The sequence below is a fragment of the Penicillium manginii genome, assembly GCF_028828005.1.
Source record: "Penicillium manginii strain IBT 31320 chromosome Unknown utg000009l:1.0-3297300.0:1.0-3298630.0, whole genome shotgun sequence".
Classification (NCBI taxonomy): Eukaryota; Fungi; Ascomycota; class Eurotiomycetes; order Eurotiales; family Aspergillaceae; genus Penicillium; species Penicillium manginii.
The window spans coordinates 1,293,600-1,319,031 of NW_026643110.1; the positions used below are offsets into that span (position 1 = coordinate 1,293,600).

General features: G+C 50.3%; 11 protein-coding genes across 11 annotated transcripts; 4 read left to right on the forward strand and 7 right to left on the reverse strand.

Moving 5' to 3' along the window:
- Nucleotides 1-444: 444 nt before the first annotated feature.
- N7533_012242 (sterol homeostasis protein ARV1) lies at nt 445-1,910 on the reverse strand (the record flags this gene model as incomplete). Its single annotated transcript, XM_057108892.1, has 2 exons — nt 445-1,545; nt 1,722-1,910. The coding sequence occupies 2 exons, from the start codon at nt 1,908-1,910 to the stop codon at nt 445-447; spliced, it is 1,290 nt and encodes a 429-aa protein (XP_056953993.1).
- A 301-nt stretch (nt 1,911-2,211) lies between these two features.
- On the reverse strand, nt 2,212-2,805 carry N7533_012243 (uncharacterized protein; the record flags this gene model as incomplete). Its single annotated transcript, XM_057108893.1, has 1 exon — nt 2,212-2,805. One exon carries the CDS (start codon nt 2,803-2,805, stop codon nt 2,212-2,214), a length of 594 nt encoding a protein of 197 aa, XP_056953994.1.
- A 109-nt stretch (nt 2,806-2,914) lies between these two features.
- N7533_012244 (uncharacterized protein) lies at nt 2,915-3,772 on the reverse strand (the record flags this gene model as incomplete). Its single annotated transcript, XM_057108894.1, has 1 exon — nt 2,915-3,772. One exon carries the CDS (start codon nt 3,770-3,772, stop codon nt 2,915-2,917), a length of 858 nt encoding a protein of 285 aa, XP_056953995.1.
- Nucleotides 3,773-3,854: 82 nt separating this feature from the next.
- On the reverse strand, nt 3,855-4,487 carry N7533_012245 (N-acetylglutamate synthase fungal; the record flags this gene model as incomplete). Its single annotated transcript, XM_057108895.1, has 3 exons — nt 3,855-4,166; nt 4,227-4,370; nt 4,434-4,487. The coding sequence occupies 3 exons, from the start codon at nt 4,485-4,487 to the stop codon at nt 3,855-3,857; spliced, it is 510 nt and encodes a 169-aa protein (XP_056953996.1).
- A 1,883-nt stretch (nt 4,488-6,370) lies between these two features.
- N7533_012246 (uncharacterized protein) lies at nt 6,371-7,018 on the forward strand (the record flags this gene model as incomplete). Its single annotated transcript, XM_057108896.1, has 1 exon — nt 6,371-7,018. One exon carries the CDS (start codon nt 6,371-6,373, stop codon nt 7,016-7,018), a length of 648 nt encoding a protein of 215 aa, XP_056953997.1.
- An 814-nt stretch (nt 7,019-7,832) lies between these two features.
- Nucleotides 7,833-8,900, forward strand: N7533_012247 (polyamine acetyltransferase; the record flags this gene model as incomplete). The annotated part of the gene is made up of 3 exons (XM_057108897.1): nt 7,833-8,224; nt 8,433-8,805; nt 8,865-8,900. 3 exons carry the CDS (start codon nt 7,833-7,835, stop codon nt 8,898-8,900), a joined length of 801 nt encoding a protein of 266 aa, XP_056953998.1.
- Nucleotides 8,901-9,746: 846 nt separating this feature from the next.
- On the forward strand, nt 9,747-12,032 carry N7533_012248 (putative GTPase NOG1; the record flags this gene model as incomplete). The annotated part of the gene is made up of 5 exons (XM_057108898.1): nt 9,747-9,767; nt 9,850-9,958; nt 10,080-10,181; nt 10,238-11,931; nt 11,991-12,032. The coding sequence occupies 5 exons, from the start codon at nt 9,747-9,749 to the stop codon at nt 12,030-12,032; spliced, it is 1,968 nt and encodes a 655-aa protein (XP_056953999.1).
- Nucleotides 12,033-16,917: 4,885 nt separating this feature from the next.
- On the forward strand, nt 16,918-18,837 carry N7533_012249 (sugar porter family MFS transporter; the record flags this gene model as incomplete). Its single annotated transcript, XM_057108899.1, has 3 exons — nt 16,918-17,128; nt 17,187-17,302; nt 17,377-18,837. 3 exons carry the CDS (start codon nt 16,918-16,920, stop codon nt 18,835-18,837), a joined length of 1,788 nt encoding a protein of 595 aa, XP_056954000.1.
- A 411-nt stretch (nt 18,838-19,248) lies between these two features.
- Nucleotides 19,249-20,266, reverse strand: N7533_012250 (NAD(P)-dependent oxidoreductase; the record flags this gene model as incomplete). Its single annotated transcript, XM_057108900.1, has 3 exons — nt 19,249-19,350; nt 19,451-20,152; nt 20,219-20,266. 3 exons carry the CDS (start codon nt 20,264-20,266, stop codon nt 19,249-19,251), a joined length of 852 nt encoding a protein of 283 aa, XP_056954001.1.
- A 423-nt stretch (nt 20,267-20,689) lies between these two features.
- N7533_012251 (putative DSBA family oxidoreductase) lies at nt 20,690-21,681 on the reverse strand (the record flags this gene model as incomplete). The annotated part of the gene is made up of 6 exons (XM_057108901.1): nt 20,690-20,768; nt 20,829-21,145; nt 21,207-21,334; nt 21,390-21,430; nt 21,494-21,572; nt 21,648-21,681. 6 exons carry the CDS (start codon nt 21,679-21,681, stop codon nt 20,690-20,692), a joined length of 678 nt encoding a protein of 225 aa, XP_056954002.1.
- Nucleotides 21,682-22,391: 710 nt separating this feature from the next.
- Nucleotides 22,392-24,289, reverse strand: N7533_012252 (MFS transporter; the record flags this gene model as incomplete). The annotated part of the gene is made up of 2 exons (XM_057108902.1): nt 22,392-23,876; nt 23,936-24,289. 2 exons carry the CDS (start codon nt 24,287-24,289, stop codon nt 22,392-22,394), a joined length of 1,839 nt encoding a protein of 612 aa, XP_056954003.1.
- Between the last annotated feature and the right edge of the window lie 1,143 nt (nt 24,290-25,432).

The window sequence follows — 25,432 nt, forward strand, 5'->3', positions numbered from 1 at the left end:
GCTGAAATCTATGTCTTTTTTGCTCTCTTTTTGGTCACGGTCTCTGCCAAAGTGCAGAAGTTCGTGGTGGGGTCGCGGTATACAGCGGTTTGTCTGACGTTGGACTTCGGATGCGGGTGTTTTGTATAGTTCAAGTTATTTCCTACCTAGGGTTCCACCGGAATAAATTTCTTAGATTATTTTCTTACAGGGTAGAGTCTACGGTAAGCCGTGATTAAGAACTTGAAAGTATGATACCTACTGCTGCTGCTAGTATTTGCAGGAAAAGCACTACCTACGCTCCTGTCAAATCGAGTAGATAACTTGGAAGGAATTAGTTACATTCTTATTAAGATCTATCTGCAAAGTAAACTATGAAGTCTATACGCAAAAGCCGAACCCACTCAACTCCAACCCGGTCTAACAGGCCCCAAGAAAATAAAATAAAAAACAACCCAGCAAGTCCTATCCAACACCCACAGCACCGAGAATAACCCTCTGCACCGCCCACCTAGCAATCTGCCCCGCAACAGCAACAGCTACAGCACGCAGATACCCACAACCGAGCAAGATGTAAAGAGCCTCGATGTTACTCAGCAGCACGAGATGCGCGTCAACGACACCCAGCGAAAGCAAAGACGCGAGAACATCGACTAGGCTTGTGAGATAACTTGTCGGAACGTAGGGACGGAGGAGAGACTCTGCGGCCGCGAGGGAAGATTCCAGGAACGAGGCTGAGGGCGAGGACGAGTATGGTGTTGAGGCTCGGTCTCGGGAGGAGGATAGGGCTGCTTTTGCGGCGCCGAGGTCTTTTCTTTCTATTGTGCTTGTTCCTGTTCCTGTTGCTGTTGCTGGGGTGTGGGTTGTTGTTTCTGCGGGTGTGTTGTTGCCTCGGCCGTCGGCGCCCCAGATTACTAGGAGGATTGGGAAGACTTTTGCACAGCTGCTTACGAGCAGGGCGGTGCTTATTGCTGTTGGGCTGGCGGCTGTTGGTGGGGGGAGTGGTTGGATCATTTGGGGTGGTGCGGTTGAGGTTCGGCGGAGGGGTGGTGGTGGGCGTTGTTGGGGTTGGATTGTTTGGGCTAGGGGTGAGGGGTCTGTTGGAGATGTGATGTCCGCGGGGGTTGGATTAGATGATATCTTTGCTGATGTAGTTGTAGTTGTAGTTGTAGTCGGGCTAAGCAGCTGGGTAGATAATGTTGGGATGGGCTGTGACGAGGGCGAGGGCCGCATGGTTGGGGTTGGAGGCCCGGAGGGGAAGGGGGTTGTGTCGCCTGTGTTTGTGCCTGATGTAGGCGCGGTGAAGGTGGTAGTTGTGGTGTTGTTATTTGCTTCTGGTCCGCCATAGCGATGGGATTTTGGCACGAGAATTGAAGCGAGTAGGCGGACTGTTAGGTGGTGCGCGAGAGTTGCGGCTGCGTTCAGGGTAAGGAAGAAGAGATATTGGATGACGATGGGGGCGCGAGATATGAAGGTTGTGGCGAGGGAAGGGTCCTTCTCCAGGCGGGCCCAGGTGAGATAGACATCGAAAAGGAGGAGGAGGATTCCCAGGCGAATAATTGATCGCTACAGCATCTGCGCATTAGCTTGTTGTCTATGCGGAGGTGGTAGCCAGGGATTGTGGCTCACATCAAAGCGGTTGTCATCACGCCCGAGTCGGTTGAAAAGAAGATGCCGATAGACCTATTGCAGGAGATGTCAGATCGTGACTAGCTGCGGATCGCATTAGGGTAGCAACTGACCTGTGGTTTGATGAGCACCAGGTCGATAAAGATCACAACGAAGTCATATTCAACGTATTTGTCGGCGAAGCGCTGGCAGCGCGGACACTGGGTCAATCGCACGCCTTTCCCTTGAGAGCGGTCATCTGCGCGACTGTATGCGCTATACAGGTGCGAGACCGGATAGGAACATTCGATGCAGATAGGCATCGTGTCATCCCATGACGCTGTGGAGGAGGATGGGGGAATCGGGGGGAAATTGCTTAGCTGTGAGGGCGGAGTGCGGGACGCGTTCTAGACTGGCCCACTGCAGTAGAGAGTACTTCACCAATACATTAAGTGCTATTGTGATTATTACATATTGGATAGAAATTTATCTTGATCTTCAAGTGCTGAACTATTGAACTATTCAATTATTCACAATCTGTTCTATATTCACACTCATATCCCCAATCACCCTCACCCCGAGGGCTACTATACACAATGGGATACCAACCATCTTTCTATGCACCTAATCAATAACGCTTTTATTATCAGCCCAACTAGGCTGAATAGCCCGGCAAACAGCCTCATAATCCTGGAATCGCTGTGTATCCTCCGGTAAACCAGGCGTAGTCCAAAACATCGTCCAATTACTATCAGCCAGCTTCCAAGAGCCACATGACCGCTCAAAATACCACTTGTTCACGGGGTTATCTTTGCGGCTACGCCAGCAGACCCCATCGGGAAAGCATGTGCGTACCATTGCGTTGAACACGACGTCTGCCACACCACCGGCACCTTGGCTGCGCTTGAGGACTGCGAATTTATCCAGGTACGGAACCATTCGTGCGGCGTTTTCGGGACTGCCGTCGTCGATTACGCCGGGTGGTGTTTCCCATGTGAGAATTGCGCCGCCTTCGTATTCGCCTGCGACGATGATACCGGCGATACGGTCGTTCACGCGTTCCAAGTAATCATGTACATCGAGTTTGCGGTCGAAGGAATCTTCAATGAGTTGGACGAGTCGGGGGAGGTCGATTGATGGGTCGTTCAATTGCAGACGCGGTTGACTCTGGGCGGTCCAAATTTGGGTGTATGGGTTGGGGAGGAGGGTGAGGGGCATGCCTCTTTTCACAAATGTGGTATGAGGCGGAAGTGGACTGATAGCACTGGGCCGGCTGGATCCAGCAGCACGGCGCCCTGGTGGAAGTGAGGACGATAGGAGAGGTTTATCAGTGAGAAGATTGTGAATGAGAGGATTGCGCTGGCGCCGAGTTCCAACAGCAGACAGGTCCGACGGGGCACTCTGGGGGGGATCGAGCTGAGTTAGATATTTCGTGAGGAGACGCAATGATGCCAGAGGAGGCGGATGGCAGCATTGCGAGAGTTTGTTGTGATAGGCGGAGGTTTTCCAAATGACCATCCAGAAGAACCGACATCGCCTCCGCGCCCGGCAGCTGGTTGGATTGCCCGGGAAGAGGCGAGATTACGTCTGCATTGACGAATTTTGAGAATGGGTTGCTGTCTAATAAAGCAGATGCAGGTCCTATGTCCTCACGGGGCGCTGTCACCTTCGCGTTTCCGGCGATTGATTCTCGAGTCTCGGTCAATTCTTCTTCGATTTCATCGAATTCTTGCTCCATGTTGATGAAGACATGAGATGACTGGGGTCCCCTGAAGGCAGGAATGCCACCGAGAGGATGTAAAAGAATCACTCGGTCTAGTGAGACTTCCTTTTGCAGGGCATCGATTCGTTCCGCAGTGAAAGCAGGGTCTTCATCGGGATCAGGAACCGTGGACAATCCCGCGAATTCCTTCGTCAATGCAAGCACGGCATCATTTGCAGACACTGGGACGGCTCGGGGGTTCTCCTCTAGATATGCAACTGGTGTGACAATAACGACATGGCCATCACGGAGCGGGCTTAAAAGGGCCTTTCGGGACATGACAGTAGGAAGTCCTGGGTCCTTTTCGGAAAGGGAAAGTGCCGAGTCCAGACGAAATGATTTGGAATCGGGCTGTTCGTCGACCGCCGCCGAAATCCGATTAGCCTGGTCGATAGCTACTTGTCGCATGGCTGTGCCGTCCATCTTTCCTGGGTCGACTACTACAAGACATCCCATCCCCAGGCGTATGAGCTGAGATAGAGTTCGCGCGACACCGGCCAACACCTCATCGTCGAGAGACTGGGGGGTTGGTGATCTTGACCAAGGCTAAATGAAGCCGCTCCGCGGGCTCTTGGCCCTGTGGTGCAGGTGTAGTATTTTGTCGAAAAACCGGGCTATCGTAGACGGCTCTCGTAGCACCGTAAAATGAGCCCAGGTTGACACCGGAGGGCAAGGACTCCGATAGGTTCTCCGTAGGGACTTCCTGTTCATTCGCGGGTTGGGCGGCTGTCTTGGGAGGGTTGTTCTTGAAGCGAGACAAGTATGACTTAGCTTCACGCTTGGTGGAAGCAGAGCTCAGCAAGCTGAGGAAGAAATCCTGGGAAATTCACATCAGCAATTGACTATATATGCCGAGTATCATGAGCGGATAACACACCCGATCTAGGAGCTTCTCTTTAGCCCGCTGTCCTAGCCGATCGTTGGCTGGACTGGTGTTGGAGAATTCCGCAATCTGGTGCGCTCTTGGAAGCGACTGCACTGGGCGCACCGCTGCGGAGTCATTGGAACGAGCGACATGTTGCTGGAGCGTTTCATGGTCAGCTTCGGGGAAATGGAAGTATTCGGAGATGCCATCAAGACTCACGTTAGCTCGCGCGGCCTGGGCAGTGCGAGACAAGTTAAGGACCCGAGAGCTCATTTTTCGAACCACCAGAGACCTGACCGGTGTGTACGAGGGGAACAGCGCAGCAGCCTCGTAAGAATAGGGACCAAAGGGCCAGCTCAATTATCCCAAGAAAAAAGAAAAAGAGAGAAAGAGAAGTAAATTGACTGGGGCATGACGCATCCTCGGCTGGGCTTCACCGCCTGACGATATCATTCCGATAAAAACTAAATTTACTCGAGCCGCAGCCTATCAACATCTCCCCCGTTGTTTTATGTCTTAGCTGCGTGAATTATCAGATCAACTTGGGATTCAATCTTCTCGGTGCGGTGGTGGTATTGGCTGCTTCAATCCACTCATGGAGATTGTGTGACATCCACCTAGCGGGGCAGCTTTAACGTACGTCTGCAGACTCGGGATCCCTGTCGCCGAAACTTGGCGGGGCTTGGCTTGGTGAACTCGATGGGGCTATTGAAGATTACAAGGCTCCTCTGTGCAGTAGATGATAAATGCTAGGTGGAGGAAGTGACTAGTACTAGTACTAGTAATATTATAGAAGCCCTTGAGGCTAGATAAGCTTATTATACCACCGTTAACTACTATTACCCTGTTATTGATAAGCGTACGTAGCCCTAGTTACCTAGGTACTGGAATACTCAGTAAGGAAAGTTGTGTGGGGGTAGGTCAACTGTACTCATAAGTATAACGATGGATGTTTCAAGGTTTCAATGGAGGATTTAAGAAGGAATCTCCGAGTCTGTGTGTGCCTAAGCAGGGGCTACGTGAATCTAATTTCGAGCTATGCTGAGTACTAGTATGATGCTGTATACCTAGGTATATTTAGTCTTCCAAAAAAACATAGATAGTAGAATCTAGAGGACTCTGCCACACAGAAGCCTTTCCATGGATTTGTCTGCTTGTCTCAATAACGAGTTGTAGTGACCGACTGTGAACGTAGGAAAGAAGTCGAGCATAGCTGGATAATGGGAATCATGCTTTGCACTAGCCCCATAAAGACATGACACTCGGCTGATTCATTATCAATTACCGAAGCCTCGAAGATTGGTCAGGCTCTGTGGCATAGGACTCTTGGACTATACATAGCTAAAAATAAAGCCGGAGTAGGGCTAGGAGATTACCCTTCAACCACATCCCGCCCGAGTTCAAGTCGCTGTCCAAATCAAGAACCACCACCCTTTTCCCCACACTGGGGGAGATGCCTGGTTAGAGCCCTGTGCTGGAAATTCAGTAGTATTGACTAGCATTTTCTCTAAATTTTAGTTAAGCAATCAGAATTATATCATGGATAGTACTAAAAGGTGTATAATATTCAAGTTCTCACTACTACTAGCTAGCCTGGTGCACAGCCAGAGCGTTTGTCCCATTGCACAGGCTGTGATCCTTTGAGCTCAGATAGTTTCACATTCATACACATATTTCTCTGCGATCATCTCTCTCACCCTTACGTGATGGCCTAGCGGTTAGCAGCACCAACAACCTTTTTTGAACGCTTACGCGAGAATAAGAGCTTCTAGGAAGCTTGCAGCAAAAATGGGCTAGTAATAGACAGGAGCTCAAAGCTGCCGTGCGGACTATCTCATGTTTATACTGTACTATGGTAACCTACTGGTAGTAGTCTCGGAGGACGGACTCGGTCATTCCATGGACCTTTTGTTCCCATCTTTACCTTCCTTCTCTTCCCACAATCTTTCCCCATCACTAGCAAGGTATGTCACGTCCCTTTGGATCACTCACTCCTTCATGCCCATCAACTGACGGCTTCATCTAAAGCTCAACCACACAAAGATCGTTTCCACAGCGTAAGTGAGAGAAGTTCCACATGGGTGTGGATAGTTGACTGCAGGTGCAATGAGACGAATGAGCTACTAACAACTTACAGAACACCCGACGAGTTCAAGATGAAGATCATCTGCACTCTTGTTCCCTTCCTGATCCTTCTAGCCACGATGGCTGAAGGACGCAGCCTCTACCAGGGCATACCCCCCGGCGACGCCGTTGTTGTTCGCGATGAACACTCTCTCAACAATTTGGCCAAGGTAAACTCTGACACAATTCGCTACTCGAACAACGAAGCTCGAGCCATTGTGACCGAAGGACTTGAGCGCCACCACACCGTACCCCCAAGTGATGTCGTTATCTTCCACAACCAAGAGTCCCTCAGCGATCTGGCCAAGAACAACCTTGACACACTTCTCTACCCTGGGAATGGAGGGTACTACCTGAAGGATATGGATGAAGTTGTCATTGGCATCGCTTCCGATGACCTTTGTGAGCACTTCGATGCATCTTTTGCATTCGTTGGTAATACTGACAAGGCAGATGTTACCAAGGAGTGTCTGAAAGAGAAGGGCACGGGGAAATGTCCTACTACCTCTAGCTGTCCTCCTGGCACGGAGGTCTGTGGTGGTCCTCATGGTTGCTGTGCTTCCCCTCTTCGCCCTGATGCTACTAGTAACTGCCTTGGTTCCCACTGCACTAGATCTGGAGATTGTCAGAACAGCTTCTGCGTTACGTGGGCGTCAAATTCGAAGCGTTGCGTTGTCTAGAGCGTGGTGAAGACCAAGGTCTGGTCAGCCTTGACTTTGACTTCTCAGGCGTGTTCCAGATAACACGAACCTAATTTCTAACATGTACATAGTTCAAACCAATTCAAAGGTAGTACCTTTTATTATCAAGTGTCACCAGTGTCGCCAGTATCGCCAGAGATACTCTCATCTGTACGGAGTAGTACTGACCGCTTTGGTACGGGGTAGTACTTTCCACTTGAGGGCGATCCCGCTGTGACTGGCGGTACCGATAGGTTCCCCCGCCACTTCCCATCTTAGCTTTTGCTTCCATCTTTTGCTTCCTTTCTATTCCTCCAGTGGCACTTTGAACAGTACCTCCTTCCGTTATTTCGAGGTTTGTCCTTCCTCCTTTGCATCCCTTCCCTCCCTGTCCTCTTCATCCCGCCTTGCCCTGCCCTGCTTGCCTTCCCCTGCCCTTCCGACAAACCCCCTCCTTGCGCGCACACTGGGACCGCCCGCGTCGCAGATTCTTATCTGCAGCCACCAATCGCAGCTGCAGTGATTCATGACCTCAGTCATGGCGCTGAGGGCGGCGTGAGGCTCCAGGCGTGGTTTCCCATTTCTTTGGCCAGCTTTGTCCACCTTCTGTCACCTGCATACTCCGTACTAAATCCCCACCGGTCCAGATTTGCATCCCTCGATCCCCCCACCAATACCACCCACCACCGAACCGGGACCCCCCCTGCAAAAAACCGTGGACGTGCGCTACTATCCACACGCGATCACCTTTTCAATCTTCAATTTACACCTCATCGACTGCCCCGGTCGATAACTCCATCTTTCGCCCTTCACCATGTCTGATCCTAGCGACCGATCTTCGGAGTCCATGCCCGGCCCCGAAACCTCTGGTCTGAAGCCCTTGTCCAATGTCGAGGATATGGCCCTGCCGAACCCCAGCAATAGCGACCTGTCTCGCTTCATGAGCCGCGCCGGAATTTCTCTGTCCAATGGTTTCCCCCTGGAAGACGACGATGAGATTGACGAGGAGGTGGATGAGGACTACGTCGCTGTCGACCAGGATGATGCCAATGACTACCCTGTTTGGTTCCGCCGTCCCCGACTCATCACCGCACCAAGCTCGATGAATTGCACCCCTTCGTTCAGCTGCTCTCCGCGTCTAATGTCGAAGACTGTATCGCGGTCGAGCAAGCCTTCCCTGAGAATGAGCGCTGCTCGCGTGACAAAGTAAGTACTTGTCTTATCTGATTCTCTTTGGTCCGGTTGAATCGCTAGGTGATTTCATCAGACCAAGCAGAAGATGGTCAATAATTCACAAGAAGGTGCCGTGGCTAACTTGGTTCCTTGTGAATAGTTCATCTACCGTCTGAGCCGCTGCCCCGAGCTTAGCCTGGGAATGTTCACCCTCCCCATCATCAAGGCTGGTGACCCCAAGCCCCCCCGCGACACTGATCGGCCACATCATTGCCACCCGCACTTCGGAGCCCTGTGTCACCGACCGTTCCATGAAGCTCCCTTCCAAGTGGCAAGGCGAGCGTTGGACCTTTGAGGATGGAGAGGCTGTTGGTCACGAGGAGGGTGGCGGTACCATCGCTATCCACTCTTTGGCCGTACTGGAAGAGCACCAGGGCAAGCAAGTTGGCAGCACCCTGATGAAGTCGTATATCCACCGTATTCGGGAAGCTCAGATTGCCGACCGGATCGCGATCATCGCTCACGACCATCTGGTAGATTTCTACAAGTCATTTGGATTTGAGGACCGTGGTGAGAGCAAGTGCCAATTTGGTGGCGGTGGTTGGAGAGATCTGGTAAGTCATTTTCGGGATTTTTGACGCTTGATGACATATTCTAACTTGTGATGGTATAGATCTTGGAGCTTCCTCAAGAGCCGCTGCAGAACTAAGAACCAGAATTGTTTCTTGATTAAACAGGTTTCTTTTGTTCGCATGCATCTTTTCGGCGTGAACCGTGTAAGATCAGGTTCGGTCTGCTGGTACTCCTTTTTGTCCGATTTCTTCTACAAATGATTTTTCCTATTTTATCTCCCTCATGTCCCCCTCAACGCAGTTCATGTCCGGTCATCGGTTTTGGTCTTCGGGCTCGAAAGAAAACGGAGTTTGTTTCCTATTTTGTTTCAGTTTTATTTCCCCCGTTTTTTTCTTCGCTTTTTTTTTTACTGGGATGGGATTGTGATGGCCAGTCTTACGAGTCTCATGGAACAAGGGTTTGTGTACCATATTCGGAATGCAATGTACATGGGCACCCCCTTCCCTTGAAATATAAACAATAAAACCTCAATAATTTTTCGACCGAGTGTGGATGATAAGAGACAGTAGTAAATAGTTCATGCAGAGTATTAGTAGTACTGCCATGGGAGTATTCGTACTACTAGTACTACTAGTATCAGATATACTATGGCCCATATCTAAGCCCAAACGCCATCAACTTCTACCGCTCCATTTTCCCACTATACTATCGCCATAACTGCTAATGCCCAAAAATAGGTTTAAATCAAACCAAATCCCCCGACCAACTAAACTGAAAATACAGAAAACTTTGAAGAATCAATACTCGGTTAATCGCCACACCTGGGCATCCAGTCACGACCCCCGCATTTGTCCACCGCCCGGCAGAAATGTCCGACAAACAATTTTTTCGTTTTCTCGTCGGGGAAATCAAATGAGCGGACCCCCCAACAACCTCCCACTCTAGAGTCAGTCCATTCCTTGCTTGACTCCTGTGGCCCATCATGAAGACTACTTGGAAGGATGTAAGTTACTCTCTTCTCTCCGCCGAAATGTTCCACCCCCCGAATCCCTCGAGAATCTCCAACTGATCTTTTTGACCGCCAGATTGCGCCGGTGCCCACCAACCAGGAATTCCTGGACATCGTCCTCAGTCGTACCCAGCGCCAGCTTCCCACACAAATTCGTGCTGGTTTCAAGATCAGCCGTATCAGAGGTATTTTACTCTCTATCTTTCAGCAAAGCCCGATTTCCATGGAGACCGACAAAAAAAAAGACGCTTCGGGCGATCGGGTTATCGATAAAGGGTTATCGCTAATCAAATTTTCTTATGACAGGTTTCTACACCCGTAAGGTCAAGTACACCCAGGAGACCTTCTGTGAGAAGTTCCAGGCTATCCTCGATGGATTTCCTCGCCTCCAGGACATTCATCCCTTCCGTAAGTTCTTTTTTCCCAGTTCTGCTACTCGGAGTGAAGGGCTAACAATCGCCCAGACAAGGATTTGATGAACACCCTCTATGATGCCGACCACTTCCGCATTGCCCTCGGTCAAGTTTCGACCGCCAAGCACCTGATCGAAACTGTCTCCCGTGATTACGTCCGTCTTATCAAGTATGCGCAATCGCTGTTCCAGTGTAAGCAGCTGAAGCGTGCTGCGCTTGGTCGCATGGCCACCATCTGCCGTCGTCTTAAGGATCCCCTCGTCTATCTGGAGCAGGTCCGCCAGCATTTGGGCCGTCTCCCTGCGATCGACCCCAACACCCGTACTCTGCTGATTTGCGGCTACCCCAATGTCGGCAAGTCCAGCTTCTTGCAAAACATCACCCGCGCCGATGTCGATGTCCAGCCCTATGCTTTCACCACCAAGTCGCTATTCGTCGGTCACTTCGATTACAAGTACCTGCGTTTCCAGGCTATTGATACCCCCGGTATTCTCGACCACCCTCTGGAGGAGATGAACACCATTGAAATGCAGTCGATCACCGCCGTTGCTCACTTGCGCTCTGCTATCCTCTACTTCATGGATCTTTCTGAGCAGTGCGGTTACTCCGTCACCGACCAGATCAAGCTCTACCACAGCATCAAGCCTCTGTTCGCCAACAAGATTGTCTTCATTGTCATTAACAAGATTGATGTTCGCCGCCCCGAAGATCTGGATCCCGAGCAGCAAGAGGAGCTGCAGAACATCCTCAGGGCGGATGATGTCGAGCTTCTGCAGGCTTCTTGCACCACCACCGAGGGTGTGAGTGCCGTTAAGAATGCTGCTTGTGACAAGCTGCTCGCTGAGCGAGTGGCCCAGAAGCTCAAGTCTGGCTCCAACACTGCTGCCGACACCCCCGGTGGCCGTCTGGGCGATGTCCTGGCCCGTATCCACGTTGCCAGGCCCATGAACGGCGTTGTTCGGGAAACCTTCATCCCCGAGGCCGTCAAGAACCTCAAGAAGTACGACAAGAACGACCCCAACCGCCGAACATTGGAGCGCGATCTGGAGGAGGAGAACGGTGGTGCCGGTGTCTACAGCTTCGACATGCAACGCGACTACACCCTGGCCAACCCCGAGTGGAACCACGACAAGATCCCCGAGGTCTGGAACGGAAAGAACATTTACGATTTCGTGGACCCCGATATCGAGACGAAACTGGCTGCTCTGGAGGAGGAGGAAGAGAAGATGCAGGCCGACGGCTACTACGATTCGGACGAGAGCGTCGAGGACGCCGAGGACGCCGACAACCGCATGAAGGCCAACCTGATCCGCGAGAAGCGCGTCCTCATGAAGAACGACGCCAAGATGCGCAAGTCGCTCAAGAACCGCGCGCCCATCCCCCGCAGCGCCAAGTCCAAGAGGCTGTCCCAGATGCAGCGCGCGCTCGACTCCGCCGGTTACGACGTGGATGCCGCTGGCGACCGCGCCCGTGCCCAGAGCCAGGGCCGTGGCCGGACTTCGATTCGTCGTGAGGAGAACGATGATGATGCTATGGACCTTGACGACCCCCACAAGGCCCTTGCTCGCGCTAAGAGCCGCGCTCGCAGCCAGCCTGCTACTGACAGACGCCACGACGGTGTTACTTCCTTCGGCAGCAAGGACAAGGCCGAGCGCATGATGAAGCTGGGCCAGAAGCAGATGAACCTCATGGCTCGTGCTGGTGAGGCCGATCGTCACACCCCCGTGTCTCTGCCCAAGCACTTGGTATGTTCCCTAATCCTTTCTTCTTTCCCTGATATATCATCTAACACATTTTCCAACAGTTCTCCGGAAAGCGCGGTATGGGCAAGACCCAGCGCCGTTAAGGGCCCCAGCCCCACTGCTGCTACTGCTACGGGCGACGAATCAAGACCCATTCTTAATCATCGTCAAATTGGTTTCCATACCGGGTGCACAATGGTGTCGGGCGTTTGCGTTTTGATTTTTGATTATGTCTCTCGTGTCATTATTCCCATTATGACTCGGTTATTCTTTATCCCCCCACGTTTTTGGGTGCGGGGTGTGTATGTCGTTTTCTGTGAATAGACAGTCGTCGTATGATCTGCGAGGGGAACCTAAGCTGTTTTGCAAGGCCCGCTCACTCAATAGGACCAAAAGTTCTTGACTTAATGATGTTGCATGTGTGCGAATGAGTGAATTGAGACTTTGTTTCTGTTCACTGCTAGCTTGTAGATGTTTTGCTTACTGGGTACTACTAGTTAGTAGGTCTAGCCAACCCCTGCTAGTGTATGAGGGACCAGTCTGCCACAGCCCATTCTACTGTAGGTTCGAGTTGATATGGAATTAAACAAAACCCTGCCGACTCAGTTATTCTTCCAATCTTTTATTGACCTCCCCGGTCTCTGCCACAAAATCCAGTGGCCGCGTTGACATCCTTGTGTAAGGTGGGAGATAAACCGCCCCGTTGGCATTGGCATGTCGCTTGCTATCACCAAGCCATTCAGTGAATAAACGAAGAGTTTGCGACACTTGATTGAGATTTCATCCGGTCCTTCAGCAAGCAGCTGTTCATCGCGAAAATTTCACTTGCGCTTACCTTGGTAGTAGTAGTTGCATATCCATATTGGTCAGTTTTCTTATCCTCTGGCATGAGCCAAGTGGTAGACGAGTCAAAGTAGTCATCGAATGGGATTCGGAGACGTAAATGGACATCCAACCTCATTTTAGCAAACTCCTCTACATGATACTGAAGCCCAAATTCGTCCAGAATCCCCGAATGTCTCAGCTTCGGGACGAGATCGAAGTCAATTCCCCGAGTAGAGTCCATAGCAAACTCGCCGAAGACACTCCGCAAGACATCACATTAAGGAAACGGCTAATCCCTCCCTTTATTTAGTCTGTGACTCAACGGTGCCGTCTTCGCTGCCAAATTGCAATTTGCATATGTGAAGGGTATTGCCAGATCCGCGGTGTTGACCCACGAGTCTGCAGACGGGGATAAAACGGGGTCGTGAATAGAATTGGTAGCCCTGGAGGTGCGTTATGAAGGTGGAGTGATAACTTCCTAGGTTAAAAGAGCGCAGCGTGCCAGTGGTGCTATGGAGGAGCCCCTTCGTTCGTGAAAATCAGTAAGGATTTTATTCACGCACCTGATGCAAATGCCAACTGGGTTTATATTGCTGGTGTGAAGAATAATAGGAAGGTAGTTGGGAAAGGCCATGATAAAACCGTGGAATCTGGAATGACTTCAAGTTTATCATCGAATATACTAGTTTGTCATATACAAACCACAATTGAGAAATAGCATAAAATTATGATCACCAATACCCATCACCGACGCAAGACGTGGTCCAGGAGTTGTATTAAAAATCAATGCTACTAGTAGTACTTGCTCCATTCTGCGAGAAGATGTACGTGTTCAAGGTCTTTATGAGTGTAATAGGGATATAAGAACCTCCCCTAGTCGGAATTCTGCCAATTCAATCATTCTGCATTAGATTGTAAATCATTGGCTTACTGATTTCCTCCGCTTCGTGTGGGCTACGAGATACGATCCAGCTCTACGAGTGAAAAAGTGGAGCGAGATGACCTTGTTTTTGTGGAGCTGTTATCTTTCCAATTTTGGATTTCTTTCTAAGGCGTCAGTTGCCTTCAAGCCCTGGAGGGTATGCCTTTGTCTTCGATCGTCAGGGTCCGCCTGTTTCTGCGGGGTCTTCCCCAAGGTTGCTGTTTTCTTCAACTGGTGATGGAGAAAATGTGGACCCTCGGTAAAGAACTTGAAGAAGGGTGCCAATGAGTGCGGTAAATAGAGACCTCTTCGAAGGTGATTAAAGATAGTATATGTTCATTGCGACTCGGAGTCTGGCATCTGGCCTTTGCGAGTGATTTCGGATACCCTCTACTACTAGTAGTACTATTATTCCTTTCACATTGAGTATATATACCAAAAGTTGATACTAAGAAGGAAAAATCAAGCTCAAGTTCTACCGTGACTTGGCTGATACTTTAAAATTAGGAGATAAATGGGAAGAAATACTGGTTCAGATGCATGAAAGCCCTGCAGCATGATCGAATCCAGGCAGCATGAAAAATAACCTAGGCTCCTTTGTATTGGATGTAGCACGGATATTAATTTGGACCAGCTGTCCCGGAAATAATGTCAGCAAGAGTAGTAATTTTTGGGTCGGCTTTTTGAGCGTGAGGACAGAGACAGAACCTTAGAAGGTGTCACCTTGACCTACATTAGTCCTATGCAGAGATCGTGCAACCTGGAATCCGGTTCCTAGATCCGGCCCAGGCCTTGATTTGGACACGGCTTGACCAAGGAATGATGTGCCACGATGTACCTAGTAGGAGTACAGGCATAGACTGATCCGTGTACAATGGTCTCCTGTTGACTACTGGCATTTACGTATCAATTGGATCCTGTGGGTCCAACGCCTGGATTTACGGTTTTGGAGATGAGCATGAGATCATTAGGCCTAATGTACTGGGGAACAAAGTATCCTGAGAATTGACCGCAGTGCATTGTGCTAACATCCAATGAGCTCCTCGCTGGTGAAATTGTGTTTCATATTGGTCGGAAAGGGAAATTGCGAGGACAAGCTTCAGGTTTTTGGAGCATAACTGACGTAGGAAATTTCTATGTATCCGACTCTGGTGACAACTATACTATCAATTGGCAGTCCCTATCTAGTTTGAATAGTGTTGCACTCTTGAATTTGTTTATACAAGTGATGAAATTGGATACCAAGATGTTTGACCAAAGGCCTTGAAAACATATGACGGTCGGTTCTCTGCACAGTGCAGAGCACAGAGATTCACGGACTCAGGGTACTGTCGAGTGGCACCTATGGTTTCGCCTAGAATAGCAAGGTGCAGAAAAATAAATGCCAAAATTGACCCAAGAGATAAGAGAGACCTCGCTTGTGAGCTTTTATTGGATGGTGACGACATTCAGCCCTGGTGGATTCTTCCCACTGTATGAGTTAGGAAGGCGTGTTGGCATTGGTGGGTCATGACCCCTTTTCGAAAAAGAAATTGAGCTATTTTTTGCATACTGCACTCGGTGGTCTGATTCTGTTAGCGTATGAAAATTTCCTAGCCAGTTCACCGCAGATCACGGAAGGGGCGTGGGCCAAGTGGGGCTCGACGATAAATGAATGTGCGGTTCCGTCGAGCCTCTCGCGCATCCTCTGAAGATCCCGTGTTTCGGGATGCCGAGTGAAAATTTTTGCAAAGTGTTTTTTGGCAACCATATACTCTGGAATGGCGTTCAAAATAATTCAGGAGTAATCAGAGACTGATTCTAGTTCTAGTAAGTGCATATTTGATGTATCCTGCACTGTGAATCTAGCCGCAGGACTTGTGTCGCAAGCCGAGACAGTACAGCATCGATCCCGAGTCGGCTCGGCGTCGGCGTGCAAAGTAGACTCGGTGTGCCGATTTGGGCCAGGGTGGGCCCGGCGAATGGCTCAACAGATCGGAAATCTCTGCGCGGTCGTCGACCGAAGGCTCACCGGTGGTGGGTCTAGCTTAACTTGAGCTCGAACCACGTCGACCGGTGCACCTATTCAGCAATTTCTTATCAGCACTGTTTTCAAAGCGCAGTTTGAGACCTGGATGGAGATGGTATAAGAACGGGGCTCTAACCCGGTCTAAAATCTGAACGTCCGCGTGACGTTTTGATGGATTCTTTTGTCATGTAGATGTAGGGACACTGTGTTCATCGTAAGACCTCCCGGATCGAGCCAAGCTTTATTCCGTGGCGATCGTCATAGTCTGAGACCGGCTCGGGTGATGGCCTGTTTTGCTGTGAGGAATCCACGCCGCCCCACCCAAAGTAAATGGAAATTTTCTGTCGCAAGCTCCCTGTTCCAGCATTTGCTTGTCGCAAGTAAATGGGAAGTTAAAGAAAACCCAAAAAGAAAACTCAATACGAGAAAAATGCAAGGAGGTGATTCTATGACGGTCAGGTCTACCCAGCATCATCGCATGTACATGTAATGTATGTAAGTACATGAGCTAAGGTAAGCTGATCAGTGACCACGGAGTCAATCCGTGGGCAGTCAGGCACTTCATTCTCATTCGTTCGGCCCAGACCCAGTCATTACATAAATTACTCAATCGCGCAGGTTTCTAGAAGGTGGCAAGAAGCTCGGCAATGTTGTCGTCCATGTATTCCGTACATACCAACAATCGTGGTTCGGAATTCCTCGTGTGATGACATGGCATGCTTGCTGAGACAATGTCTCTAGAAAACAAACAAACAAGAGAAGAATAAACAGAAGAAAAAATAAACAAGGAATTAGCAGAGTGACATTATCCATGTAGACCTGGTTGTTGACATTCCTAAAATAAGATGTGAGGTTGTGTACTACAAAAAGTCATCAACAAACGGCCCTCACGTGGACAAACCGCATTCGGGTCTCATCTCCAGAGACTCTCCAAATGCCATTCTCCACTCTCTTCTCCACCCCAAGAACCCTCCTCCTCTGTATGGAGTATGTGCCCATGGAGACGAAATTTCTCTCCGCCCCATCCCGACAAACGTGGGACGCGAGATCCGGGCCCCCGTTTTGTCTGCCATGGTACCCCAAGGGGCAGTCCGATTCTAGTTCTCCGCTAACGATGTCATGCTATTTATTTGCTCACTTCCCCTGCCTAGCCCACCGTCTTTTTTTTCTTTCTCCATCCCTCTCTTCTATATCCCCTCCGGCTTTTACCACTCCCGGTTTGGTAACTTGCATCATGGGTGTCGGCAACATCATGGCCCGTTTTAAGGGTGGTGAGGACTCTCAGTTCTCCTCCCAGGCCCCTACACCTGCTCGCGCTGATTCGACCACCGCTGAGAAGGATGAGGGCATCATCGACGATAGCCCCGTCAAGTACCTCACTTGGCGCTCTTTCATCCTCGGCCTGTGTGTCTCCATGGGTGGCTTCATCTTTGGTTACTCTACTGGTATGTTTCACTGCATCGTGGCGACGGGGAAAGCATATGACGCTAATTCGATGACCAGGTCAAATCTCCGGTTTCACTACCATGACCGACTTCAAGGAGCGCTTCGCCGAGTACAACGAGTCCTCTGGCGAATATGTCTTCAGCAACGTTCGCAACGGTCTCATCGTTGGTCTGGTAAGTTTTCACAGGCCATGGCCTCCAGCTCCATAGACAGCATGAAGAGCGGACCAGGACTGACTATTTGACAGCTCTCCATCGGTACTATGATTGGCGCCCTGGTGGCTGCCCCCATCGCCGACAGAATTGGCCGCAAGCTCTCCATCTCTTTCTGGGCTGTTATCAACATTGTCGGAATCATCGTGCAGATCACCACTCAGGATAAGTGGTACCAGGTCGCCCTTGGCCGTTGGGTCATGGGTCTCGGTGTCGGTGCCCTTTCCAGCGTTGTCCCCATGTACCAGTCCGAGTCGGCTCCCCGTCAGGTCCGTGGTGCCATGGTCAGTGCCTTCCAGCTGTTTGTCGCCTTCGGTATCTTCATCTCCTACATCGTCAACTACGGTACTGTCCACATCAACTCCAGTGCTTCGTGGCGCATCACCATGGGCATTGGCTTCGCCTGGCCCCTGATCCTGGGTATCGGTACCCTGTTCCTTCCCGAGTCCCCCCGTTTCGCCTACCGTCACGGCCGTGTTGAGGAGGCCCGCGAGGTCATGGCCAAGCTCTACGGTGTTCCCACCAACCACCGCGTTGTTGCCCAGGAAATGGCTGATATGAAGCACAAGCTGGACGAGGAGAAGAACGCTGGCTCTGCTGCATGGCACGAGATCTTCACCGGTCCCCGCATGTTCTACCGTACCATGCTTGGAATTGCTCTGCAGTCCCTGCAGCAGCTGACCGGTGCCAACTTCATCTTCTACTACGGAACCAGTATCTTCAGCGGTGTTGGTCTGAGCGACTCCTTCGTTACCCAGATCATCCTGGGTGCCGTCAACTTCGGTATGACCCTGCCCGGTCTGTACGTTGTCGAGCACTACGGTCGCCGTAATTGCCTGATGTATGGCGCTGCCTGGATGTTCATCTGCTTCATGATTTGGGCTTCCGTCGGTCACGAGGTTCTGCACGCCAACCCTTCGTCCCACCCTGCCGGTGTTGCCATGATTGTCTTCACCTGCTTCTTCATCGTCGGTTTCGCCACCACCTGGGGTCCCATTGTCTGGGCCATCTGTGGTGAGATGTACCCTTTCCGTTACCGTGCTACCTGCATGGGTATCGCCACTGCCGCCAACTGGACCTGGAACTTCCTCATCTCCTTCTTCACCCCCTTCATCAACAGCGCCATTGACTTCCGCTACGGTTATGTCTTCGCTGCTTGCTGTTTCGCCGCTGTGCTTGTTGTCTTCTTCTTCGTCAACGAGACCCAGGGCCGTACCCTTGAGGAGGTTGACACTATGTATGTCCTGCACGTCAAGCCCTGGAAGTCCGCCGGCTGGGTTGCCCCCGAGGGCATTGTTGCCGACCTCCACGCTCCCCGTGAGCCCAAGGAGGGTGCTAGCGAGCAACAGCAGCACGAGACTCTGATCGCCGAGCCTACTGAGGTTCCCGAGTCTTCCCAGGCTGCTCAGTCTGACTCTCAGGCTTTCCAGAGCTCTGAGAACCAGACCCACTCTCAGACCTTCCAGAGCTATGAGACCACTGAGGTCCGCGAGTAAACTTCTTGCTTGAAACAAAAAAACTTCGATACAATACCCATCAACGGGCCGATAATGGCTTTATGTACTTTATAGTGATATGATTTCCGTGTTAATATTACGAGCCCGGCTCTTGCTACAAACTCCTCAGAGGAGACAAGAATTGAATAATGGCTTTTCCAATCCAAACCTACTATGTTCTTGATTGCTTCAAAATTTTTGCGAATGTACCTTTGAAGTCGTACTTGATCCTTCGAATGACAATTCCAAGGCTCTTATACCTAGGCGAGTCTGCCTAGGCCGTGAATTTCTAGCTCTGAATATCATACAAAAGTAGTATGAAGCTCAATTTCAAGAATACCTAGGTATACATCATATCGCATTCAAAATAGCACCTTTATCTGCATGGTCTAGTATAAATAATATGTCCAATTACTTATCATCCTGATTCTCAAACTTCATCCCAGCAGCCTTCCTAGCCGCCCCATAAACACCCGCAATATCCCCCTTCTCCCCCCTCTCCGCCTTAACATCCTGCAAAAACGAATCAGTAACCTCAACATTCCGCATCCGCTGACCCCCCCTCCTTCGCCAAACTAGACGCATGCCTCAGATCCTTCCTCGCAAGATCAACCGCAAAAAGCGGCTCCTCCCGCTGATAATAGTCCCCACTAATCATCCGGTCCGCATACTTCGCAAACGGCCCCGGAGCAAACAGATCCAGCCACTGCTTCAGCGGGCCAACGCCCAGCCCCGTTGATTCGGCCGCGACAACCGTCTCCGCCAGCACGCCGACGGTATTCAGGATAAACGTGTTGCCAAGGACCTTTAGCGTGGACGCTTTGCCGACGTCGATGTCCGCGCCTGTTCCGTCGGACAGGTCGATGGTCGATCTAGCAGTCACGCCCTCGAAGAATGGCTTCGCTTTCGCAATAGCGGACTGCTTGCCGGCCGGTACGACGATCAATTGTCCCGCGTCAGCCATGTTCGGCGCGCCGAAGACCGGGCATGCGACGAAGGCTGCGCCGCGCGCGGCGTACGCGGCTTCCGTGCGTCGAGAGGTATCTGGGTGGACGGTTGAGCAGTCGACGAAGGTCTTGCTAGACAGATCGATGGTCTGATCGGCTAGGATTGTGTTGGTGATTGCGTCGATGGCGGGGTCATCGCCGACGCAGGTGAAGATTACATCGGCGTTCTGCACGGCTTCGGGGAGGGAGGTGGCGACGATTGCGCGGCCGTTCAGGGATTCGGCGTGGGCTGTTGCACGGGCTGTGGTGCGGTTGAAGAGGATGAGACTGGATTGGGGGCCCTTTTGAGCGATGTTCGTGCTCATGCCCTGTTATGCACGTTGGTTAGCCTGGTCTGGTCAGGTCAGGTTACGCAGGTGGTCGGTCTTTCTTACCCGGCCAATGTTGCCGAGGCCAATCCATGCAACGCGGATTCCGGACATTTTTGTGCAATTGAGTAAGTATCGCAAGGGGTTGATATGAAAAGTGGAAGGTTGAGATGGCAGAGCTGGGAATTCCGGATTTAAGACAAGCTTCGACGTGGGGCAGCGTGGGGTAAGTCGAGGGAGATCGAATCGGGCTCAGTTCTTATCCGCTAGGGTCGGGTCGCGGGTTTTATACTACTAATTGAGTGTGTGTGTTTCTTGATATATTTAAATAGAAGCTCTTTTCGGTGAGAAGGCTCTGCTTCGGTCTCGACACTTTTTGGTCAGCAGTTTGGCGCGAGCCTTGCGCTCTCTAAGCAGTGAGTCACTAAGGCCGAAGGGCCGAGCTGTAAGGCGGATGTGGAGACTAAACTGTGGGGATTATTATCTGTTATATCATGATCCTTCTGTTATAGTACTTCACTAAAACTAATAAGAAGTCTACAGCTTCGACGTCGACTTTTCCAAGATCGCCACATCCTGGAAGGGAAGACCCAGATACTGCCACATGAATGCAAACCTATACAGCTTGTTAGTACTCCATCCTCAGTCACACAGAGAGTTTCGGGTCTAGACTCACCGGTCACTTCCAAAGAATGGCTCTTCTTTGCCCTCCTTGTTTCGCACCCAGAACCAAGGAGCACCGTAGGCTCCTTGATCAAGAGCCGTCTGCGTATTAGCAGTCAAGGCCTGCTTGTACTCGGGGCTAGAGGCAGCCCCGACGATAGCCTTGATCTCCTCGTCGGAATAATTGTGGCTTTTGAGCAGTTCTCCCAGTTGCTCCGGCTTGCTGATGTCGATGTTCTTGTGGTACATCCACTCCCACAGCGAGAGGAAAGTGGTCTCGTAGCGTTCACGGGGGTAGTTGTTCTTGATGTATATCATGCATCGTTGAGGCTGTGGAAACAAATTAATCTTTTTCTGATCCCTGTGAGTCCAACCATTGCTCAAAACATACCAGGATCGAAAGAATGGGGAAGAAGTCTGGGGTCTTGATCGGGGCCACGCCAAAATATCTACAAGCTCGCTCAGAGTCAAACTTGGAGTAACTTGCTTTGGCTGGAACTGTCCACGGAGGCTTATTTCCTATTAAGGAAAGTTAGTAAATATTCCATGATTTGTAGTTTTTTCGAAACTATACCAGAGCCAACATTGACGCCGCCCAAGAAAATGGGGTGAAATCTGTCTAGGTCAGATATGCCGGTCGCAAAAGTGGCAAACCCCTGAGCAAAAAGGTGATCTTACTCAACCTCGATTCCATGCGATTCCAGTGCCTGGCGATTTCTTCTCAGATAGAGGGTGGCATAGTATGAATAGGGCGACACTATACACCAATCAGAAATCCGCGAGACCCCGGATGCCCCTAGAAGGAGAGGGCACAATGGCCTTGGACTCATACCGCAATCAACATATGCATCTATCTTGCCTGTCATCTTGAATGTCAATATTGTAATCACTCCCAAATTGATGACGCGATAGATAAATTCCTAGCGTATTGTGAAAGGAAGGATGGGTATATAGCAGTTGCTGAAGGGCCCGAGGTGGAGATGGACCGAGGCTGTGGGGTTGATCACTCATCAGCTATTTCCGTCCCCCTCTACAACCTCGTTAGGAAGGCAGGCAAGCAACCAGAAATATCTGTCTTGTCTGGTATGGCATGCAGATAAACTGTATTGATTCATATTACGTAAATTTAGAAGATCTGGGAAATATTTCTCAGTCGGTAAGCCTTTCTGATTTTGGTCGAGTAGTAAATCCGGAGAAGATCTCCATCTCCATGTCAATCGGCTAAGATTTATGTACAAAAGGTCATCAACAGAGTTGGTTATTATGAATTAGTGATGATTTCGGTTTTTTGGACCCTCCCAGAAAAGCAGCTAGTATTATCGTCGGGTTTTTTGTGGCTTCAAGCCCACCAATAATGCGAGACAATCGCAAGTTTCAGGACATCAGTCCTTTTCGGAGGCGTTTTTGTGTCACCCAGCATCGAGAAACAGCAGCAAAAGGCCATTTTCCCTTTCTTGAATCAAATCCGCAGATGCTTAATATGAAGTAGGGATTGGTTCTTAGCTAGGGGAGTCCCCCATGTAGCGATAGATCAGGCCCTTGTAGCCTATGGCATCAGGGCACATCCGTGTGGTTTTCACTCCTTCCGAGTAGTGCTGATAGCCGACTGCCTGGTGTTGACAAGGTCAAGGTCGTACGGATTCTCTTCATATTGCGTCGCAGTTGCAACCCGTTGAATCGACCGTCCTGACTGGCGGGATGCCCTGGAAGCATGCCTTCCAAATGAAACACGGCTTGGAACTGTCGACAGACTCTCAGTGTCGCTTGTCTCGTCGACGATCTGGCTAGAATGACCTGCCTGGTCGGCGTCCTTCTCTTCGTTGGTTTCCTCCGTTTCTTTTCGCACCTCTGCTTGGTTCTTTTCAGCAAGACGACGCATAAATGCATCGGCTTCAGCAGCATATGTGCACCTTTGTCTTATCTGTGCACCATACTTGTAGAAGATGAATGGAAGAGGCACACAAAGAACAGACAAGAACGCCGGAATGGATGAAGCCCAATGTATCCCCAGATTTTTATACATGTAAGTTGTAAAGAGGGGGAAGGCCATTCCGAACAATGATCGAAGGGCTGAATTGGCGGCTAGAACACTAGCCGCATAGATGGTGTAGGAATCGATGAGGTAATTGAACACACTCAGGAAGATAAGTACCATGCCGAATCCAAATGGTGCACCTGCGGCAATCGAGGCCATCCAGTGAATTGACGGAGAGTTTGTCCAAGCAAACCAGAAAAGTCCAATAGGCAGGGCAATTCCACCCACCATGCTTGGAGGGAGTCGAATCTCGGGGGCTAGACGATCAGTAGTCTCGCTGCACATTTTGGCGTAACGCATGTTCTCGGGGAATGTATACGCGACTGCAAGGAGCATGCCGACCAAGATACCCAGGAATGCAAGGCCACCAATTCCTTCACTCCAGCCTCGGACTTCTTGGAAGACGATCGGGTATGCCGCAAATAACATGTAGAGCGTACCATAGATGATGGACATGTAGATCGAAAATAGGAAAACAATTGGCTCGCGGAATAACAATAGCCATGGCCGTGAGAGAGCTGTCTTGAGGGTCTTGCTCATTGGCATGGGACCACGCTCGATATCAATTTTGCTCCTGTAGACATGACCTGTCAATTCGGAAAGCTTTGCAGCTCGACGACGAAGTAGAACTGGCGCATAGGTTTCAGGCAAAAGGAAGATAATGCAGAGCCAAAGCACACCAGAGAATGCTGCCAAGAACCCTTCAACCCAGCGCCATCCAGCGCCCGTGGCAAGGAAGCCACCAATGATGGGGCCAATGGTCGGTCCCAGAAATGGTGCTGCGGCGAAGAAGCTAATTGCAATACCTCGCTGTGAAGCAGGGAACATATCGGCAATTGTACCGCCTGCATTTCCAAACGGTGAAGATCCGAAACAACCAGCAAGAAACCGCAGGATGATAAGAGTCTGGATGTTCTTTGCGCCGGCGGCTCCAGCATTGAAAGCTGTCAAAAATGCAAAACTGATGGTGAAGATATGACGACGACCAAAGATTTCACTCAGAGGCGCCCATATTAAAGGTCCGATCTTTTAAATCATGTTAGCCGTTTGATCCTAGCTTTCAATTTTCGCAGATGTTTGCTTACAGCGAAGCCTAGAACGAAGAGCGAAACTCCAAGAATAACAACCTCCTCTTCCACGCCGAAATCGACAACAATCTGGCTCATTCCACCTGAAAATGCCGAAGAAACCAGTGCGACAGCCAGCGTGACGAATGATACCAAGATCGTGATGGCCCATTTCTTCACGGTCTTAAAATTCATCGGATTTCGTGGGTCGTTTGGCAGCCATGTTACAGCGAAGGGGTCATCTTCGGTGCCAGAGCCTGGATACGGGTACTGAGCGACTTCTTGAGTGATGACTTTTTGGTCGAATACCAAGCGCCAGAAGGGGATCTTGGAGGGGTACGAGACCTCACCCCCGTCGTTAGCAGGTGACATTTTGCGATCAGCCAGTCTTGCAGTGTCCAGCACAGAAGACTCTAAGCCCACTTTTGATGGAATAGGCCAACACGAGCCTGAGATGAGCGCAATGCAGATCAAATCCTTGAGAAGAGGATAAATTTGGAAGCAGAAGTGAAAATCATCTCGCCCTAAACAGTGACATTGAAAATAATTGTCAGGAACGATGATAGCGATCCACTTTGATAGCCGGGAGCCTCGGCAGGTTCCTATCCAGGTTAATGCATTGGTCAAGCGAGGAGGGATAATCGGCATCGAGTGCCGATTCGACAAAAGTGGAGAAGTACTCAGAGTTTTCGGTGGAGCTATGTTTTATCTTCCAACTTCAACCGATTTTGCAAATGCGGCCCGGACGCCACCCACGGCTTGTCTTCAGGCTCACCCACGGCTTGCCGAATAACACTTAGTACGGTGGGAGAGTTGAGAAATACCTAGGAACTCATATCTACGCTCTTTTTGGCCTTATGGCTTACATGATAACTTTCCATGCACTCCAGATTTTCTCCACTTGGCCTCTTGATGGGTCCAAGCGGAGTAATCTTTGACGGCTGCGCCCGAAGTTGGATTGATTTGCATTGCGTACCTGCATTGAGCATAAATCCATAAAAGTATATGGATTCAGGCTTCTTAGTCTCGCATTGACAGACTTACCCTTTTCTCCTTGGAACGTTGCCCAATCAGGACTTGCTGTGGAGGGCTTCATAAAACTTCTCACCGATATGAAAGTGACTTGCCAGACAGCATCCATACCGGGCTATGATGTTAATTCTTACGCCGATAAAGGTCTATATCCCACTTCGTTCAATCATTCAAACACCGGAGACCTACGTCGAAATCAAACAATTAGAATATATCCAACCCGTAATCTTCTGCTCGAAACTTTGTGCAGCCTTTTCCATTGAATAGATACAGACCTCGACAGTTTCAATGAGAAAAGAATCCAAGAACTTCCAAGGATTGAAGGGATTCTCTTGCCGCGATTCAATACCTAGGTACATACTACTCGCTGGTAAAATTCAAGGCGAAAGACACTGTGATAGTGAGTGAGAAAGAAGAGAAGTTGACCCGGTCAAGCGACCCCTTATATGGCCTTACTTGCATGTCCAAATTCGATGGACTGGA